This window comes from Odocoileus virginianus, chromosome 20 (genome assembly GCF_023699985.2).
Source record: "Odocoileus virginianus isolate 20LAN1187 ecotype Illinois chromosome 20, Ovbor_1.2, whole genome shotgun sequence".
NCBI lineage: Eukaryota > Metazoa > Chordata > Mammalia > Artiodactyla > Cervidae > Odocoileus > Odocoileus virginianus.
Genome location: NC_069693.1, coordinates 34,685,656 through 34,706,386, shown reverse-complemented (window position 1 = coordinate 34,706,386; position 20,731 = coordinate 34,685,656). Strand labels below are relative to the sequence as shown.

Below are 20,731 nucleotides of genomic sequence, written 5' to 3'. Positions count from 1 at the left end.
TGTGGGAGTGCCAAGCCTCTGTCTGGAATTTCAGAGGGGCACCCCAAAAGGCAGAGGCTGCCCTGGGGGGCAGGCTAGGGGTGAGGTGGGGCATGAGGAAGAGGCTGTAAAAGACCCCTCTTGTCAGAGATGTCAGACCCTCGTTCTCTCCCGGCTTGTCTCGGGCAGTGGGGGGACACACTAGCACCGCAGGACGGCTGCTCAGGCACAAACCACCCCGTGGTGTGCGGTGGCTATGCCCCGGCCGGCCAGCTCCATTAGGGGCTGGGAAGGAAGAACACGCGCTGCCCAGGCGCAGGACATCTGCCCCCCACACAAAGGGCTCAGCTTCGGGGGGCCGCGGGGAAGATGGTAGCTTTCTCCCAGCCTGGGAGGGGAACAGGTGAGTCCCTCGGGGTCAGGGAAAACAGTGGGCAACGGAGACAGAGACAGAACCACGACGGGGGGCAGGCTCAGCATAGAGACGGGGAGCTGAGGGTGAACCTGACCAGAGGGCAGAGCTTTCGGGGGGAGGGGGGCCCCACAGGCACCCCCTTTGCACACCCAGCACAGCTCTGAGTCAGCGACCATACCTGCATCTGTACACCAAGAGGGTTCAAACGCGGTCAACCCCAGCGCTGAGAAGCGACCAGGCTGAGTTTGTGCAACACTTTCCCTGGGGCTTCCCAGGTAGCACCAGTGGTAAAGAACCTGCCTGCCAATGCAGGAGACATAAAAGACACAGGTTTGATCCCTGGGTTGGGAAGATCCCCTGGAGGAGGGTATGGCAACCCATTCCGGTATTCGTGCCTGGAGAATCCCAGAGGAACCTGGTAGGCTACAGTCCGTGAGTAGCAGAGTCGAACACGATTGAAGCAACTTAACATACACGCACTCCCTGAGCTCAGACTCCTTGTCATCGGAGAGAAACTGAGTCACAGGCCTGGTGCAGGGCAGCCTCGGGGGAGACCTGGGAGATGGGGCCTGTCTGCTGACCTGACACCAACCCATAGTTACATCTCCCAGCAGAAGCAGGCTCAGCAGAGGGTGGGGCTGCCCGGGCTGGTCTGCGTTTTCCCAGTTGTCTGCTTCTCTCAATGCAGACAACCTACTGATTACCCACCCTCGACCTCCCACCAAGCCTGGCCCTCCATCATCAGCTGTCTTCTGAGGAACGAAGGGCTGTCCCAGTGGCGAGATCAAGGGGCTCCTGAACTGGGAAAATGAGAGGGCCTGGGATCCAGACGGCCCAAAGGAAACATAGTCTAGAGGCCCAAGGGACAGCCCTGGGAAGCACTCTGTCTTGCCCCCAACACACTCCCCATCCCAGGAGACCTGACTCCGGGCTGCCTACATATGTGACCAATGACCAGACCTGTCTGGCTGCGTCCGTCCACCCTGACTCTACTGCTGGGTTTTCACATGTGAGTTCTCTGCCACCAAGGGTCACTGGGATCACGGACTCTCAGGCCGGACTTGCCCAGCAATACAGACATTGCCCTATGTGCCGGACAACCTTGGACGTGTCTCAGGTCCACCATGCCTTTCTCCATATCCTTAGCTGTAGGATACCTTACTGAGGCTACCTTACTGAGGAGGTCTGGAGGATTAAGTGAGATTACAAGAGATAACATATGCAAAGTGCTTAGGACAGTGCCCAGCACCGTAAGGAGTTCTATTAATAGAATGAAAGTTCAGATAGGCAGAAATATCTGTCTATTGTGTCAGCGCTGTACTCCAAGTGTCTAGAATGGCACCTGGTATATAGTAGGTGCTCAGTAAACACATACAGAAAGAGTGTTGAACGCCTGAGTGAGTGAGCTGTAAGGCAGGTCATGAGGCAGCAAACGTGGTGCGGGCTGGGGCTCACTGCAGGATGCTCCCTTCCACCAAAGGCAGCAGTGGCTACTGGGCTCCAGGCAGTGGGAATGTCAGCCCAGAGGTGCCACATCTTCCAATATTTTATGACAAAAAATAGAAGCTGAGATTTTTATATGAACTTAACTAAGATTTAAATGGTGGCAACTAACGAGCATTAAAAACTCAGGCCAACTGGAACTAATAAATTCAGCCAAGTTACAGGATACAACACACTAAAAATCAGTTGTGTTTCTATGCACTAATACTGGACAATAAAAAAGGAAATTAAGAAAGCAATTTCATTTACAATAACATCAGAAAGAATAAAATATGTAGGAATAGAGCAACTATGGAGGCAAAACCTTGTTCACTAAAAACTATAAAATATTGCTGGAAGAAATTAAAGATGATAATGGTAATGGAAACATATCCTGCATTCATAGTTTGGAAACAATATTGCTAACACGTCAACACTACCCAGAGCAATCTATAGATTCAATGCAATCTCTATTTAAATCCCAATGACATTTTTTGCAGAAATAGAAAAGTCCATCCCAAAATTCACATGAAATCTCAGAAGATCCCAAATAGCCAAAACAATTTTGAAGAAGTGTAAGGTTGGAGGACCCATACTTCTTAATTTCAAAACTTACAACGAAGCTCCAGTAAACCAAAAAGTGTGGAATTGGCATAAAGACAGATATATAGACCAACGGAGTAGGATAGCCTAGAAATAAAACTTCATGTATCTGGTCAACTGATTTTTGACAAGGGTGCTAAGATTTTTAATGAGGAAAGGATAGTCTTTTGAACAAGTAGTGCTGGGAAAATGATATCCACATGCAAAAGAATGAAGTTGGACACTTACTAACACCATATACAAAAATGGACTCAAAATGGATCAAAGATCTAAATACAAAAGCTAAAACTATATATAAAACTCTTAGAAGAAAACAAGGGAAAAGCTTCATGACATTAGATTTGGCAATGATTTCTTGATTCGATCATTACTGTGAACCCCCCAATCCTGTGAGGTACATGCTATTATTATCTCCATTTTACACTAGGAAAAACTGAGGTCCCAAGAGATTAAGCCTTGGTTAATCTTGCTCAAGGTCACTTGAGTATTAACTGCTGGCACTAGAATTGGAACCCCTGCAGAGCCTTCAGTCTTAACCACTAGGCCATGTGGCTTTTCAGGAAGAGCAACATGACAAAGCCAGTTGAGTTCAAAGATAAGTCTGGACAAGAATGGGAACCAGGAGGCCTCCTGAGAACAAGGTGGAGGGTACCCCATGGTGGGCTCTTCTTAGAGAAGCAACATATAGAAAAACCAAGAAGGTCAATCTGTGTCAAACCACAGTGAGGCTGACAGGAAACCAGAGCACACAGACGTGATACCTCACAAGGCACAACATTTTCCAGTTTATGATCCACTTTTCTGTCCAGTTTCATAACTGAGCTGCTCAGGAACCGTGAAGCAACATCTATTAGACCCAGTTTAGAGATGGGTAAATGAAGGCTCAGAGGAAGTGACTTACTACAGCGGCACAGAAAGTGCTCAAACCCTGCGCATGTGATTCCAACTCCAACACTCCTCCCAGTAACGATGAGGGTGGTGATGGCGGTGACACCAATAATACTGGTCATCTCACCAGATACTGTTATTATGTCCATTTTACAGATGACGAAACTGAGGTGCAGAGTGGTAATTAACCCAAGGTCACACAGCTGATGAGTAGTGCCAGTCGGGATGTGGATGGGGCTCCAGGCCCTCAGCTCCACAGGGTCAGAGCCTCCCAAGAGTGGTTCAGAGACCTGGACTTTCAGGTGCATCTCCTGATATACTTTTTCAGACAAGAGTTTGCAGGAATAAGCATGAGCCAGGACTGGGAACCATTCGGAATTCTCCAGATCATCCAGAGGAGTGAGGGTTGGGATGAGAGAAGGGGTCAGGACTGCCTGGAGAGCTGCGGCTCAAAGACCAAAAAGACTGAGATGCTTGACCCTCAACTTCCCGTCTAAAAAGTAAGTCAATTTTGCTAATTCAAGGAAAAAAAAAATGTTTCTTAAACATTTGTTTAGGGGCTTCCCTGGTAGCTCAGTGGTAAAGAATCTGCTTGCAATGCAGGAGCCACAGGAGATGGGGGTTGGGAAGATCTCCTGGAGAAGGGCACGGCAACCCATTCTAGTATTCTTGCCTGGAGAATTTCAAGGACAGAGGAGTCTGATGGGTTACAGTCCATGGGGGTCACAAAGAATCAGACACAACAGAAAGACTAGCATGCACGCACACAAACATTTGTTTAAAGTCACAATAGGCCACATATTATTTCATTTATATGAAATGTTCAGAAAAGATAAATCCATATAAACAGAGAGCAGGGCACAGGACTTCTCTGATGGTCCAGTGGTTAAGGTTCCATGTTGCCAATGCAGGGGACAGGTTTGATCCCTGGTCAGAGAACTAAGATCCCACAAGCCATGCGGTGAGGCCAAAAGATTTTTTTAAAAACCCAGAAAGCTGGGCAGTGGTTGCCAGGGGTTGGGGGAAAGGGGACATGGGGAGTGACTTAATAGGTCTTTGAAGGGTGACAAAAATGTTCTAAAGTTAGACAGTGGTGACGGCTGCATCATCACCTTAATATACTAAAGACCATACATTGTATACCTTAAATGGATGAGTTCTATGGAATGTGAATTCTATCTCAGTAAACTTCTTTAAAAAAAACAAAACAAAATTTGTTTCAAAAGTGAAGTGCCTGGACAAACTAAACCAAGGGATGTCGGGGAAGGAAGAGCTCTCCCCACTGCAGGTCCTGATCTCCCTGACAAAGGCATCTGGTAGAAGCCCTCATGCCCTCTGCGCCCGCCAGCAGAGACTTTGTTACTCTCCCAATTGTACATAAATGCAAGTGACAAATGTCTGTCCTCCCCTAGACTGCAGCTGTCACAGGCCAGGGCGTGCCTGTCCACCTGGGCACCCCCACTGCTCAGCTGGGTGCCCCTACAGACCAGGCACTCAGCAGCCATCTGAGGCAGGAAAGCAGGAGGCAACAGTGATACAAAGTTGGTGTGTTACACCTGCCGTGAAGAGCTCCCACGACTGGGACAGACCAGACCAGGGGCAGCAAACAGTGGGGGTCAATGTACGAGGAGACAGACAGACTGGGCACCAGGGAGGCCCACCCAACTCAGCAAAGGATGGGTGGTCAGGACAGAGAGAGCCTGAGGACTCACTTGTAAGCTGAAAAACGCTGCATCTGAAAAGTGCATGAGGACTTCCCTGGTGGCAAGGTGGGTAAGAATCCACCTGCCAATGCAGGGGACATGGGTTCGATCCCTGGCCTGGGAAAGATCCCATAATGCTGCGGAGTGACTAAGACTGTGGGCCCCAACTACTGAACCCCAGCATACCTACAGCCTGTGCTCCGCCGTGAGAGAAACCACTGCAATGAGAAGCCTGCACACGCAACGAAGAACAGCCCCCATTGGCCACAACTAGAGAAAGCCCACATGCAGCAACGAAGACCTAGCGCAGCCGAAAATAAAAAAATAAATAAAAGTGCATGAAAATAATCTGCTGCCCCCGGAACTGAGAACAAGTCACAGCATCCAGTAATGAGGAACAGAAGATCCACAGGCTGGGCAATCATAGAGAAAGAAGCTGGTCCACCTGAAGGCAGGGCGTTCTACAGAGAGCCAGGCCCAGGAGCACAGGCACAGGCTCCAACATGGAGATGGTGTGCAGATAGGGATGGGGACCTTGGGGAAGTGGGAAAGGTCAGACTCAGGCCTGAGAGATAGACACTGATGATAAGAGTGGGGAGCTGAGCCCCAGGAAAGGGGCCTCGGGGCCCACATGATGGTGGGAAGGGGTGAATTAACCAGGCACTTGAGGGAAGGCCAGGGGTCAGCCCACAGGGCCTGTGGCATCCCCAGCATCCTCCTGGCCAGCTAATGCAGGAGACAACACTGGCCAGCATGAACCTTCACCTTCTCTGGCTCCCAGAGGTTTGAGAGCTCCCTTCTCTCCCTGGTACACACTCCCAGTCTCTCATCTCCTGCCAGTTTTCCATGGGGCAACCTCTGCGATGAGTTTGGTCCATGTGGCTCCCCGAGCCAGAGCACCTCGGAAGATGGAGAGGACTCAGCACCAGCCTCAGAGCAGGAACATCCCTGTGCCTTCCTGCTCCGCCCATGTCTACACATACTGCCTGTCACTCGTGGAGAGGCAGATCTGGCCCCCTGGTAACCTCGAGGAATGGCACGTGGAGGACCAGGATGGGAGGCCCAGGCCTCCATGTGTTCCCAAGCCAGGGGAGGAGACTCCATCTGTCCATTATGCAGGTGGTCTGGAGGGTCCCAGGTACCCTGGGCAACGTCCTCTGACCTGTTCCACAGTGGGCAGTGGCCTCAGCCCGTCCCACCCTCCCCAGATACCTGGTTCTGCAGCTGCGTGGACGTGGCTTGCTGCTCACTGTCGCGGACAGCCAGCCTCTCCCGCAGGGCCACCAGCTCCTCCTGCAGCTGGGCTTTCTCCTCCCGCAGCTGGGACATGGCCTCCACCATCCTATGTACCACGGGGGCGGCACCGGGCGACCCCGACAGGCTCGAGCACCTCCCGCTGCCAAAGGGCCGCCCACCTATGAGCAAAGTAGCGGCCGATCAGCGGGGCAGCAGAGGCCCCAGCCTGGCCGAGGACAGGGGGCCTGTCATGGCAGGATGGACCACGGGGGCGGGGAGTGGATGCAAGCAGAAGGGCTGGAGCAGCAGCAGGCTTGAGAGGGTGCCGGTGGGTTAGTGGGGGGGCCTCCAGAGCCTGTCTTGGAGGAAGCCGCTTTAGCATGAAGCTTCTGGTGGGTAGAACTGCCTGGGCCAGGAGTCAGGAAAGCAACTTCCACTCATTACTTCCCCACAGCCCATGCTCTAGGTTTGATGGGCAACATCCTCTCCATGGCCAGCCTGCAGGGACCTGCAGTTGAGAAAGACGTGCCTCTGGCAACCGCTGTTGTCTCCCTGGAAAACACTATCCTTGGTGGAATGTGATTTCTTTACACCCCAAACCTTCTCCAGGGTAGAGAAGAGAGCAGGGGGCTCACCAGCCTGGCCCCTGCCCTCCACAGGGAGTGATCACCGCAGAGAGAGAGAGAGCAAGCGGAGGTGTGCGTGCACAAGGGACAGACAGACCAGGACACGGGACAAATGCAGCAGCACGCAAGCAGAAGCATCACCAAGCATGCTCCCAGGCGGACTCCTGTGGGACTGAATACAGGGACCACACAAGCAAAAGGGAGGGAGAAATCCTGGGGTGGGCAGGGGTCTCTGCCTTCCACCATCCTGTCACCAGGAGCAGAAGAGACACAGACAGATGGACAGAAGGACAGAGACACAGAATCAAGGCCTGGGACCTGCTAATGGGGTCTGGCATGCCCGTCACAGCCTGCTTTGATGGCACCAAGAATGACCACTGTCTCTGCAGGTGGGGAGCTGGCAAGGGGGTGGGGCAGCAGACAGAGGAGAGGCTGGAAGGGCAGAGATCTGCCTCCCGTCTTGGGCAGCCTAATCCAGGTCCTGGCCAAAGTCCGTGAGGCAGGACAAAGTGTCCAAGAGTGAGGCGTGAAGAGTTGCTGCAAGCCTCCACCCTGGCAGAGCACCAGGGCATCTGGGATCCCCCACGCCAGGTCCCAGAAGCTGCAGTCCTGTGTGGGCAGGATGGCGTGGGTGGGGGAGACCCCAGACTCTGGAAATAAAGCCATCTGCGCCTGAAGTCACACAGTCCATCTTAAACCCACAGGAAGGTGACAGGTGTGTTCAATGAGACGGCAGAGAAGCCGAAATGGCAGCCTAGCTCTTGGACTAAGCGGGAAGGTGCAGCACAGATGGCCTTGGTTCCAGGCTGGACGGAACAGCTCAGCACTGGGCCCATGAGGGGTGGACAGTGAGAAGCCATCCACTCTCGAAGGAGCAGGCCCTGCACACACAGACTGCCTTTCCCTTCCTCCCAACCCCAAGGGTTGGCTCCAACTCAAGGCCTTCTGGAGAGCTGGAACAGGGGCCACACTGGTTGGCCAGGGGGCTCTGGCCGTGCGGCCTGCATGTGACACTGTATGCATGTCACACACAGCTGGCCAGGCTTCTGCTCTCTGTTCTAGAGAGCGCGAGGTCAGATGGATGCTTCCAGGCCAGCACCCGGAGCTGCCATAGACAGCATGTGACCAGCACGGCCCTGTGCCCTCTGCAGACTGCCGTGGGGTGGCAGGAAACGCTCTCGACTCTAGGTCCAAGAGCTGGCACTGCCACTTCAGAGCCCTATGGATGGATCCCACTGGGGCTTCCCTTGTGAAACGGGGACGATGGTCCTTGTCCAAAGAGGCAATCTTGGGCAGGCACCTGGAACCCATGAGGGGCGCACAGGTGTGTTGCCCAGCAGGACTGGAATAGCCCTCCTTGCTGGGATGCGGCTTATCTCACTCTCAGCCCACAGCTGGGGGGCTTCATCTTAACCTTGGCATGGCCCACGTGCCAGGGGAGCCACAAGGGGCCTGGAGAACATTTACTATGGAGGAAAAGACCTTGAGGAAGCTAAGAGAGAACAGCAGAGGAGGGAGAGATGCGATTAAAGGAGAACTTAAAAGGGGGATGAGGGAGCACTGCATCATCATAGGAGCTCAGCTGTCTGTCCACATTCTCAGAAGACAGTTTCCTTCTCTGAGACCCTGCCTGGACACTGCCCCTCAAGGGCAGCCAGGCTCGGGGAAGCTCAGCCCCAGGCCCACTAACAAGAGTCAGACCTCCGGAATGGCTGGACAATGCCCCCGCTTCCATAGCCCGGCCAGACCCCAACACCTGGCCCCAAATGAGTGCCGGGCCCAGACAGGTGAAGGAGGCCCTGGATCAACCTCAGAGAAGGGGTGGCTCCTTCCACCTTTCAAGTTCAGACACAAAACAATCTCTGGTGACAGGAGGAGGCAAACAAGAGAAAGGCCAGCTCCTTTCCCCACTCACTCTTGGGTTTCTTCCCCTCAGGTTTCTTGAGAATGCCCTTCCCCGACAGCTGCTGGGCTCTGGGTTCCTGCTGGGGAACCCCACAAAGAGGGCCCACAGAATCTTCTAGAACTGTCAGCCTCGCCGGAAAAGACGGGAGCCACCAGCTCCTCTTTCCCAGCCTTGACACAGCAGAGCGAATCCCTGTCCCAGGGCCTCTGGGTCCCTGACAGACCCGCGGATACACAAGTGGAGGGGATCAAGCCTCTGCAGGCGGTGGCGTCTTTGCGGCTGCCATCCTCGTCCTGCTTTTGACAGGTGCTGGGGAAAAGACAAAAAAGCAGGGAAATTCAACCCCAGTGTGTGCTGGCCAAAGCTGCTTATCACCGGCTGGTGCCCAGCGGCACCAGGAGGAGGGCGTCCCTGGAGTCAGGATGGGCAGGCTGGGGTCTCCGAGTTCCATGTCAAGGCGGCCACTCCAGGCCAGAAGGACAGTGGCTGGGGACAAGAGCCTCCCCTCCGACACCAGCGTTAGCCAGGGCTGTGCCAGGTGAGTGGGCAGACTTCCTTTACCTGTTTTCTCTACATTCATGGCGCCACCAGCTTCCTGGGCCTCCCGGTCCCTCCTGGGGGCCGGCGCCTGCCTCTTCAGGGCCTTCTCTTCTTTCGTCCCCTGACTCTTGCTCTCGCACCCCTTGTCCCGCAGGGCCTGCTGCCAAGACACAATCAGAATCCTCACATGAAGAGGGGGGATCGCAGTGGGGAGGGGACCCCCGTGGAGCCTGAGGATGGCGCATGCTCCTGGAGCTGGTGAGGACCCCAGACCCTGCTGGTCCACCCCTCACTGTGTGGGTGGGTGGGAACAAGGAGGCCCAGAGTCCGGAAGAAAACGCGCCCAGATCTCACAGCGAGAGGGAGCAGGCGTTCTCCTGGCCCTCATCGGCAGCCGGCCCTCAGGACCAGCAAACAAGGTTCCTGGGCACCTAGAAATCCTCAGGTGAAGTTCACCTGGCTGACCTGTGAGCCCTGAGTCACCAGTGCAGTGGCCTGCTTGCTTCAGGTGCACCCTCGTCCCACCACTCACAAGCCTGTCCAGCCCCACCAGGCACACGGCAGTCTCAGGGCAACAACGCCCACCCGTGACGTCAGCTGCCTCCATCCCCCTTCAGACGGCACCCAGCCTGGAACTGCCAAGGAGGAGGCACACGGGTCCACACGGGCAGGGCAAGGCCATGGTCCACGTGTACGCATGGCTATCCAGGACCATGAGACCTTGTCTCCAGGTTAAGGAGGAATCAAGGCAAAGAAGGCGGGAGGAGAAGAGATCAGTGAACTGGCGGGGAGATGAGGGGAGAGGCAGAAAGAGCCTTTCAACCAGAGAAAATCACATGCAACTCACACAGGATGACAGGTAAGGTGTGAACAGCAGAACCACAGGTAAGGTGCAATCCCATTTAAGGATAATGGAAATAAAAGAGGCCTTCCCCTCCCTCTCCCAAATCTGGGGAAAATAAACACTGGTTTCCTCTGGAGGTTTGGTGATGGTATCGGGGCATCATTTAAATTTGAGGGATGGGCTTTCTTGGCGGCTCAGTGGTAAAGAATCCAGCTGCTAATGTAAGAGATGCGGGCTCAATCCCTGAGTCAGGAAGATCCCCTGGAGGAGGAAATGGCAACCCACTCCAGTATTCTTGCCTGGAGAATCCCGTGGAGAGAGGAGCCTGGCAGCAAAGAGTCAGATATGACTGAGCAACTGAGCACACATGCAAACTTTGGGGAAATCAAAAGAAACTTGTTGCAAGAGAAAGTGGGGAGAAAGGAAAGGCTTTATAAAGTTTCATTCTGAACCTTTCTGGCCTTTGCATTTTTAACCTTGTAAGCATCTGTGGTGTTCTGCTTTGTTATCTTTGATAACAGAAGCTATCCAGAATGGAAGATTACAGGCACTTTTTGGTGTGTCTTTGTGCCAGCCTTATTCAAAACAAAAAGACAACTGCAATGTTTAAAAAATATTCCAAGTCTAGAGTCAGAAAGGCCTTGGTGTGAAGCCTGACTCAGGTAAGCTGTGTGACCGTGGGCAAGTTACTTAACCCTCCCTGAAGCTTCATCGTCCCATTCTTAAAACAGAAACTCTGCTTTCTACTCCAGAAGGAACAGTGGTGAGCATGTCTCGTATTTAGGAAAATTCCCGCCGACTTAATTTTATCCCCACCCTCTGACCAACTGCCACACCAGCATGAGCAGCCTTGTCACTGGCGGAGGCAAGGGCAGCAGCTGGAAGTTTCCATCTGCCGTCCAGAGCAAAGGTTACACTATTTCTGGCCCGCTGGCCAAGCCACAGGAAGGGCAGACAGGCCCCTGGGGGTTGGGAATTTCTGCAGCCTCCAAAGGGAGCGACTCGGGTTTTAACTGCTTGAGAAGCTTGTGGAGGAGATCACCAGGCCACCAGGTCACTTCACTGGGTCTGGGTCCCTGTTTGAGCCTCACAACCCCCTTCTCGAAGCTCCTATAAACATAATAAAGCTTCACCAGCTCAGAAGAACACGTATGTGGAAACTGGTGGCTGGCGGCAGCGTCTCACATCCTCAGTAGATCTGCTGACCCCAGGACTCAGCAGCAACCACAACCCAACAGCCCATAATCAAAATTCAAGAACAGAGCCTCCACCCAACTCAAGGCTGCCCATTTCTGACCACCTCCCGATTTAAATACCAATGGCTTGAGTCCGATTTAAAAAAAAAAAAATGGTTCTCTATTTTTTTGTTTAACTGTTCCTGCACCAGACCTGCATTTCTAGCAGGAACTTATAGGTTAAAAAAAAAAAAAAAAAAAGACCATTCGGTTCCATCTTCAGATGAACCACACCAGAGGGGATGAGAAAAACCAGGAAGCCCAAGACTGTCTCTGATGCAACAAGCAAGGGGTTCATGTACAGATCAGGACTTGAAGCCACACACTCAAATGGCACCTATCTCCTGCACCCACCCTACCCTCCATCTGCCTGGGTCCCTTCAAGGTAGCCCCTGTCACGCACAATCTTTCTTATGGGTAGGGGCCTTGGCAACGCCTCCAGATAACTCTGATCCTTCATCCTCAGCCATTATGTCAATGTTTGCCCATCCTGGCCTCTCTGCTAGACTGCCAGGTCTATTTCTCTTCTTGACTCTGTGCCAGCATAGTCTTCTTACAGAGTAGGCGCTTGCAAAAATATCTGTTAACAGCTGCATCCATTTAAAAAATTACAAGGGCTTCCCTGGCAGTCCAGTGGTTAAGACTCTGCACTCCCAATGCAAAGGCCTCAGGTTCAATCCCTGGTCAGGGAACTAAGATCCAACATGCTGTGTGATGCAGCAAAAATAAAACTGCAGAGCCTGTGCTGTCCTGAAATTGCTAAAAGTTTTAGGTGCATGAATGCATCGGTATTTGTTTAAGGAGCTCTTTGCAATCAGAAACAATACAGAAGATCAGTGAGCTAAACCCTGAAGTAGAATATTATGCGGCAGTTTAAAAGAATGAGGTAGTTCTCTATATATTGACAGGCAAGAAGAAATCACCAAGACTTACTGTTGAGGGAAAGAGCTAGTCACAGAATAGAAGGCAAAAATAAAGAATAAAAACTGTATAAATGCAATCAAGTAGTTGTATAGAAAAGACAAATAAATTAATAGTGGATTTCTCAAAGACACAGGACCACAGGAGATATTCAGTTTCTAGATATTACATGCCACATGTGTGAGTTCTTTATACCACTTTTAAAATTCATCATGTTCAGACCCCAGCTTGCTGTGTGACCAGTAGCAAGTCACTTAACCTCTCTGAGCCTCCTTTACTTCATCCATAAAACAGTAACTGTGTCTTGGACTGATGTGAGACATATAACATATACCACAATGCCTGGTATAAAGCCAGCGTTCAGTAAATATTATTATTGCTATCAGGATGTCTTCATTCTACAACCAAATACTATATATATAAATGTAAAGTCAGTCTTTTGAAAGTCCCATGCTAACTGACTTGCAGTGATGACTGCAAGAGAAAAGAAATCAAGTTTTGGTAAAGTCCTCACTTTAAATGAGGAAATTTAAGTATTGCCCCCATGGACTCATATGCCCCACTGGGAATAAACAGCTCCCCTAAAAGCCTGCCCATCTTCCTAATAGCTTCTCACTGAAGGCCCCACATTTCCCACTTTAACACTTCAGTCAGGGCGTGGCTGAGAAGCTCCTGTCATCTCCTGTGAGATTTCCCGCCAGATAACCTAATAAAGCAAATTGCCCCACACAGGCAGGCTCAGGGTGGGTGTGCTATGAAGGAGCTTGGCAGGAGGCGTGAGACCCGTCCCCTTTGCGGCCTCCTTCCCCGGAGGAGCCCAGCAGCCGGTATTCAAAGGGCCACGGCACACCTGCCCGGCTAGACACCCAGAGTTTCTGACAGCCCCCAGACTTACCTGCAGGGTCAGGTAGAGCCTGTGGGGGCTCCCGGGGCCAGCCCAGTCCACGCTGAGGGCTCGGCACTGAGCCAGGGCCGGGCGAGCTGCACTTCGGGCGCCCGAGTCCTCGTCACCGCCGGCCGAGCTGTCTTTTCCACGCCCTGTCCCAGGACAGAAGAGACAGGTGAGATGCCGGATGCTGGTTGGAGGCTGCTGGCCAGGGATCAGTGGCCAGGGCTGAGGCTTAGCTCTCCTTTCACATACTCAGGGCAGCTCAGCCGCCAGGAGGGACTCACACGCCCTCACATGCCTGCCCGGCACAAAAAAGGCCTGGCGCTGAGCAGGGGCTGAGCTCTTTCTTCACCACAAACCGCCTGGGGATCCTCTGCAGGAGGTCGCCCAAGACCAACCCCCCCGGAGGTGGGGGCTTCCCCTCCCTCCACAGTGGCCCTAGGGTTGGCACGTGCCCACAAGCAACCCTCTACGGAGGGCAGCAGAAGGAAGCCAACGCCACCCCGACTGTGCTAATCCTCACAGGAGGTGCACCCCGGGGCCGTGACCTCATTACCAAGGCCGCCTCTAGGTGGCAATTTCTCCCCTGCCTTCATAAAGACCAACCCCACACTGGGTGGCCTGGTCCCCGCAGCCTTCAAAAGCGCATCCAGGACCAGTTAAAGCACATCCTCTCGAGTCTAACATGTCGCCTCCCTCACCAGATGGCGGGAAAGGGCTGACTGTGGCTTCAATACCCCATTCACCGCTAATCTTCAGCCCTCCAGTACAGTTTGTGGGGCTGGACGGGATGGGAGAGGGGACTCGCCTCAAGGGGTAAACTGCAGAGCCCCCACCCTGGGGAGCTATCACATCCTGACTGCCAGCACTGGACCAAGTGCTCTCCAGGCCTTACTTCCCTTCCTGATCCTCAGTTTCCTTGTCAATACAATGGGCATTAACCAACTTCAGTCATGCGATGAGGATTAAATGGGGTGATACATGTAAAGTGCTCACACAGAAGGTAGTCACCAATGCAGACCAATAGCTCCTTACAACAACCCAGAGAGGTGTGAACCGGAGGCCCAGAAGGGTTAATAATATGCCCAGGGTCACATGAAGCCAGTGTTCCAATCCCGTGTGCTAACCCACCTTCTGCTTGCTTTTGCTTCTCAAAGTGGCGGTAAGTGTGGGGGGCGGGGTGCGGGTAGAGGGGTCTAGGGACACCCATACTGGCTGAAACTCTACCCAGTGGCAGGCACCATGCTTGGCATTTCACACACAGGATTTCATTGGACCTTTGTCTTAAATTTTAAAAGTGGATAAAAGTCTGTATGGCTTCATCATACTAATTTAAGAGAGCAATATGCACATGCAGGACTGGAAGGAACTATATAAAATGTTTAGTGACAAGCTTCTAGGTGAGTCTTCTTTTTTATACCTTTCTGTGGTTTTGTGTTTGTTTTTTTTTTTAAGTTTTCAAAAATAACATGTTTTTGTTTTTCAATTCTTGCTTTCTTTTTGTTAAACCAGAAAAGCAATACTATTCATTCATATCACAGTCTTAATCCTTTGGACAATCTTGCAGGGTAGAAACCATCTTCAGCTCCTTCCAGACAACTGGGGCCACCTGATTCAAGAGAAGGCTTTCCCAGAAGGACTCCAGGGTCAACCCCAGCCTCACTGTCCCTGAAGAAGAGACCGTGGAGGGCAGCACTTTGGCTGCCACTGATGGTACAAGTGAGCTGGGAGAGAGGGAACTGGAGCTTGCTATGTACCCTCTCTGGGCCTCGGTTCTCCCTTCTGTACATGGAGGGGCTTGGCCTTATGTCCCAGAAGGGCTCTGCTAACTCAGACAGGGTGGCCTTCTACAGCCCTCTCCCAGTAGGTCAGGAGCAGTCAGACAGCAAACTCCTGAAGGCCCCCTGCCTAAAGACACACCCCCTGCCCCCACGCTTCCAGGACGACCTGCCCAAGCCAAGGCTGGCAGACACCTACGGGGCAGGCCTGATGATCTAGCCCCCACCGGGAATCACAGAAGCCGCCCACTTCTTGATGTTGGCAGCGCCAGGGGACATGACCCAGAAAGGAGAGCCGGTGTTGACAGCTCCCTCAGGGGGAGGGAGGGCCCAGGCTCGGGGACTCCCTCACTACCCACCTGCTGTCGGGGCCACCTTGGATGGCACCTAAAAGGAGCGCATGGCACCCACCCTCTGCCAGGCCACGCTCCGGAGCAGCCTTTCGTCCACTCCGCGCCATCCGCCGGCGAGCCCCGGCGGGATCAAGTGTCGGCACCGCGCAGGGCGCCGGGCAGCTCTGCACCTACCTTGTTTACCAGCCGCGGGCAGAAACCGGGGCGAGACCACGAGTGCTCGGCCGAGGACGGGCGGATCACAGAGCCACAGCGACCCGGCCGGCCGGGGAGCGCGTGGCTGTCCGCCGCCTTCCCCGCTCTGCGCTACAAACTGCGTTAACGTTTAACTACTCGGCGTCCCGGGCCGGTCTTTACAGACGGGCGGGCGCGGGGCAGGAGCGCCCAGCGAAATTGACGCCCCGACTCCACGCCCGGCTCGCGGGCTGCCGGTACCCTGTAATTACCTGACAGCTCTGACTGAGTCTAGGAACTTGCGAGAAACCCCGGTCTCATGGCTGGTATCTGGAGGAAGGAAGGGAAATAAAGAGGCATTTTAAAAATGCGGACTCACCAGTTCTCAACCTCCCTGGGCCGGTGTGTGGGAAAGGGCGGGCGGCCGGGCTGGCTGGGGCGGGGCGAGCCATCCCCGGCTCGGGCTCCCCGGCCCGGCCCACTCGCCACAGGCCGCGCAGCGAGGGCGTGGCTCCCAGGTTCCACGTCCTGCGAGACGGGACCATGGCCCGGCGGGGCTTAGTAGCCTCCGGGCGCCGGGCAGCCTGCGGAGAGAGCAAGAAAAGCGAGATTGAAGCCCGCTGGCCGGCACCTTCCCCCTGCCTCAACCCCAAGCAGATGGGAGCCTGCCATCTGCAAGGGCCCAGGGGCTGGGTCACCTGTTAACCCAAAGCCCCAATTCCAATGTCCCCCAAGGACCCCCTGGGCTCACGCGATGAAACAGGGCCTAGCACCATTTCAGGGTTCTCATTAAGGAGAAGGGAGGCTCAGAGGTGGGCAAGGAGCCCACACCAGGAGCATCTGCAGCACAGTGGGGAGACCCCCACATCGCAGCCCCTCCCCTCGGAGCCTGGCAGCACACAGACCGGGCACAGCCCCACACGGAGGCACCACCAGGGCCTGCAACAGCATCTCCATGCATCTATTACGAAGGCACCCTGACTGTGGCCCTGACAAGTCAGGCTTATATGCATCAAGATTCTCTTTAAATCAGCTCATTCATGTATTCAACTAGCCCTCACGCTGTACTACAACTGGCAGACACCCTGCCAGGACTCGAAAATACAAAGATTCATTCATTCTTCATTTAGTAATTATCTACCCTGTACCTGCGGTGTGCCAGGCACCTGCCTGGGGTCCTCTTTGATCAGCAGAGACATGGCCTCAAAGCTCCCTGTCAGGAGGGAGGCAAACACTTCAACAAACCACAATCAGAACAGGAGGGAAGGAGGCTCCAGGTGGTATGGAGAATGGGGGTGGGGGTGGGGAACACTGGTCTGGGTAGAAAGCCCCATAGGGCCCTTATGCACTGAGCAAATGAACAGGACAGACTTCATTTACTTTACAAGTCTTTATGGAGCACCTATTGCGTGCAAAGCGACTCTGAAGGCATTTAAGGTGATACCAAGCTACAGTCCCAGATTCAGACAATAAGTGATGCCATGTTTGAAAGAAGCCAAGTCAGCTCGGAGAGGTAATGTGGAATTTGCTTTGGGTTTAAAATGGAGTTGGAGGCACCCAAGGATTTCCTAATGATGCCACCTGGCTAGAAACCACTCTCCCCACCCCTCACTGCACTGATTGCTTTCTACCAGGCAGTAAAACTATTTAAACAGTGTCCATCCCCCCTGACCCTCTACAGTTCCCCAGGGTGAGTCCCACACACCCAGCCTGGAGCAGCAGCTACATCCACACCAAACAACTGGCGAAGGCTTGGGTGAACGCCTTGATAGGAATGCACACGAAAGCCTGAACTGAAGCTTGGAAGACAGCAGGGCTAGAGATGGAATCACTGAATTGCGAGGCTGATGGGGGTCACTGTGCCACAGGTGAGGATCCAGTCGTCAAAGGTAGTGCAAGATGAAAGGCAACCAAGGAGGACAGAGGTGATTCCGAGTGGGAAGGAAAGATGGAGAAGGAAGGTCAGAGGTGGCAGAAGCAACAGACAGGTGCAGAGTTCTCAGAGGTGACCGGGAGCGAGTGAGAAGGAGAGGATGGTCAATTACCAGGGAACCAGGTCACAGAGAGATCAAATTGGAAGGAAGTTCAATGGAGCAGAGCAGAGGGCAGACCTGGGAAGGTCTAAGGTGGGGTGGGGGTGGCTAGAGGAAGCTGCCACTTCCTTCTCTTTGGAGGAGTTGGCTAGGATGGGAAGGTGAGGATGCGGAATTTAGAACAGGAGAGATCTGCACATGCTGGGTCTACAGAGGAACAGAAACGACTGAAGCATCAAGAGGCAAGAGAAGGAAGAGCCCAAGGATGAGTGGCCTGAGGTTCGCAGAGCTGAGCCCTGGAAGAATGCCAGGCTAGGGAGTCCTGCTCTCTGCCTTCCTTGATTAAGGAAGACACCTTGGAGGAGGAGTCTCCTGGGTGCCCTCTCCCTGGCAGGGGTCAGGACTGCGGGCCAAAGGGCAGAATGGACGTTAATCCTGTGGGCAGCTCTGCTGAGGAAATGGAGATGGTCCAGTGGGGAGTGGAGGGAACTGGGAGATGTAGCCAGATGTCCCCTTCTCCAGGCTACTCAGCACAAAGCTGGGCACACATTCCGCCCTGAGGATCAGCTGCCCAATGGGTAAAGAAGGAGGGAGCAAGACGGGCTCCACCTGCATGCTGAGCTGCTGGGAGATGAGATGGCAAAGGGCACTGAAGGTCGATTCCATGGTTGAGGGAGAAGACGTTCATGCACCTCTGTGCTTAGCTGTGTTGCACTCTTTGTGACCCTTTGGATTATAGCCCACCAGGCTCCTCTGTCCATGGGAATTGTCCAGGCAAGAATACTGGAGTGGGTAACCATTTCCTTCTCCAGGGGATCATCCCTACCCACGGATCATTCCAACCCAGGGATCGAACCTGCGTCTCCTGTGTCTCCTGCATTGCAGGCAGATTCTATATGTGCTGAGCCATCAGGGAAGCCCCAAGAAGACTTTTAAGGAGATCAGCTAAGCCTGCGGGGCAGGGACAGAAGGACACATTATTTCCTGGCTTTCAGGAAGGGAAGTTGGGAGGCAGGAAGATATCAGGAAGAAAGAGGAAGGGTGTGTGCAACATCCTGAAGAGGAAAAAGTAGCTGAATTTAGCAGCCTGTGGGATGTGAGAGTCAAAAGCATCAAGGACTTTCAAACAGCCCAAGACTGGAGACTCAAAAACCTAGGTCATAGGACCGGGTGATGGGGGCACAGCGTGGTTATGACCAAAAGCTAGTTCAGAGCCTGGCTGCGCCACCTAGTAGATGTGCAACCCTGGGAGAATGACTTTGTCTCTAAGCCTCAGTATTCCCATCTTTGAAATGGGAGAACTCTACCTTAATAGGGTTGGTGTAAAGTTTGGACAATACATACGCACAACATTAAGAACAATACTGACATATACAAAGAACCCTACCCCCCTACCCCTGCCAAATTTTATTTTTCAGTGACCTATATCCAGCAGTGGGTGAATGCAGGGGGTGGGCTACAGGGGAGCCCCATCAGCTTCTCCAGGTTTAGGCCAGGGTTGCAGAGGTGCAGCCCCCTTCCCCCAGACCAGGGTTGCTGCAATGACTGGGGGACAGACTTGACAACTGCCCAGAGACCACTGCCCAGGAAACATAGTCTCCGTCTCCCTGGGAGAGGGGGCAGAAGGTCTGGGAGGGTGGACAGGGTCTGGACCTCTCCTGCGCACAGTCACACATCCTGGGTTTCACAGGTCAACCCAGATTTCAAAGCCTCTGTTCCTTGGTGCCCAGAAGGAAAGCAGAACTCATTACCCCCACATCCCTCAAGTCCAGTCACTGCAAATACAGGGCCCCATTCTCAGACTGCATTCCTCGCAAATGACTCTCTGGCCAAGGAGACGGCTACTTTTATCAAGGGCATGGGGAACAGCCTGGGCCAGCAGAGTTGCTCGCTCAGCCTCAGGCGGACAGAAAGTCAGAGAAGGTGAAAGGCCAGGTGTGGCCAGTACCCCCAACCTTGAGACAAATGTGTGTGTGTTGGGGGGGGGGGTGCTGGTGACAAATGGTACTTGAGAATTTAAATACAGCTTCCTCTTTAAAATCTGCCAGGACCAGGCCCTTCACTGCGCCAGAGTTCCGCTCTAACTCACAACAGGGGGCTGACGGAGGTGGCTTTGGGCTGGCCCTCCCAGCTGGGAACCCCTCCCCACCGGGCTGCAGCTGTCAAAGGCTCAATTTCCCCACTGCCAAGGGGGACGCCGGCCCAGGCCCTCCTTCCTAACCTGCGGCTAGCCCACCCCAACCCGGCCCTGCGAAGGGGAAAGTCAACTGCCCAGGGGACCTACGCGGTGGGAGGGCACGAAACTGCAGCGTTCAAGGGAGCCTTGCGGACCCGGGGACCTCGGCCCGGGGAGGGGGCGGCGCTGACCGGCACGCGGTTCCCCGGCAATCTCCGGCTTTCCCGGACCACTGAAATCGGAAAGGGGGTCCCGAGGCTGCTTGCATTCCAGGGGACATGTCGCCCCCATGCGCTGATCGGCTCCGGCTGGACAGCGCGGGGGGCGGGAGTGGGGGCGGGATAGCGCAGGGCTGGGTCTCCCGGGCCCGGCCCTCCCCGCTCCCCACCTCGGGACTGGGCAGGGGGATCCCGGACGCGACACCCCGAACGACGGGCTGGGCGGAACCCGAGCGCCCAGTCCTCTCTCTTCCCGCCCGAGCCCCGGACTCACCGGCCTGGCGGAGGCAGGATCCCGGCGTCGCCGCAGCGCCTGGGGCTCGGCCCGGCCCGGTCCGCCGGCGGGAGGCAGCTCCACGCCACCGCCTCCTTGGCCCGCCCCGCTCCGGCCCCTCCCGCACACTTTCCACAGGAAATGATTAACTCGGGCCGCGGCGCGTTCCCATGGCAACCGGCTCAGACCCCGGCGGGGGGCGGTGGCACGCGCGCGCGCGCGCTCCCGCGTGCAAACACACAGAGACTCACTCTCACGCGGGGCCGCCCGCTCCGCTCAGACCTTTCTTCTGGGTCTCCCGGCGCTCCGCACACGCCCGTGCACACGTGCGCGCTCACCCCAGACGCACACGCGCCGTCCTACGTGCTCACATATAATACACGCGGCTCTCACAGGTTTGCACACACGCTCTAATGAGTCCACATGAACACATTTACAGTTCTCACACACATCCCCAC

At 54.3% G+C, this 20,731-nt stretch overlaps 1 protein-coding gene, 1 long non-coding RNA gene and 1 other non-coding gene across 11 annotated transcripts in view; 2 read left to right on the top strand and 1 right to left on the bottom strand.

Moving 5' to 3' along the window:
- The window catches only part of KIFC3 (kinesin family member C3), a 34,938-nt gene extending 14,410 nt beyond the window's left edge, over positions 1-20,528 (bottom strand). Inside the window, exons 1-5 of one of the 4 annotated variants that reach the window (XM_070451242.1) lie at positions 20,274-20,528; positions 15,952-16,156; positions 13,274-13,416; positions 9,400-9,538; positions 6,283-6,485 (exon numbers count right to left, since the gene is read on the bottom strand). In XM_070451242.1, the coding sequence (XP_070307343.1) occupies positions 6,283-6,485; positions 9,400-9,538; positions 13,274-13,416; positions 15,952-16,117 (651 nt within the window). In that variant the 5' untranslated portion in view covers positions 16,118-16,156; positions 20,274-20,528. Of the gene's footprint in view, positions 1-6,282; positions 6,486-9,399; positions 9,539-13,273; positions 13,417-15,951; positions 16,157-20,273 lie in introns of those variants that run through there. The other 3 variants (XM_070451241.1, XM_020903832.2, XM_070451243.1) reach the window with 3 other exon arrangements.
- LOC110144025 (uncharacterized) lies at positions 20-15,946 on the top strand. Of its 6 annotated transcripts, XR_011482203.1 has the most exons (7): positions 20-382; positions 3,696-3,867; positions 9,533-9,636; positions 10,110-10,237; positions 10,744-10,884; positions 10,975-14,986; positions 15,209-15,946. It is a non-coding gene; the product is annotated as an uncharacterized lncRNA (long non-coding RNA). The 6 variants fall into 6 exon arrangements; XR_002315776.2 differs by lacking the exon at positions 10,744-10,884 and having other exon boundaries at positions 14,835-14,986; XR_011482204.1 differs by having other exon boundaries at positions 10,797-14,986.
- Positions 12,077-12,149, top strand: TRNAG-CCC (transfer RNA glycine (anticodon CCC)). The gene has a single exon. It is a non-coding gene; the product is annotated as a tRNA-Gly (tRNA).
- Positions 20,529-20,731: the final 203 nt, after the last annotated feature.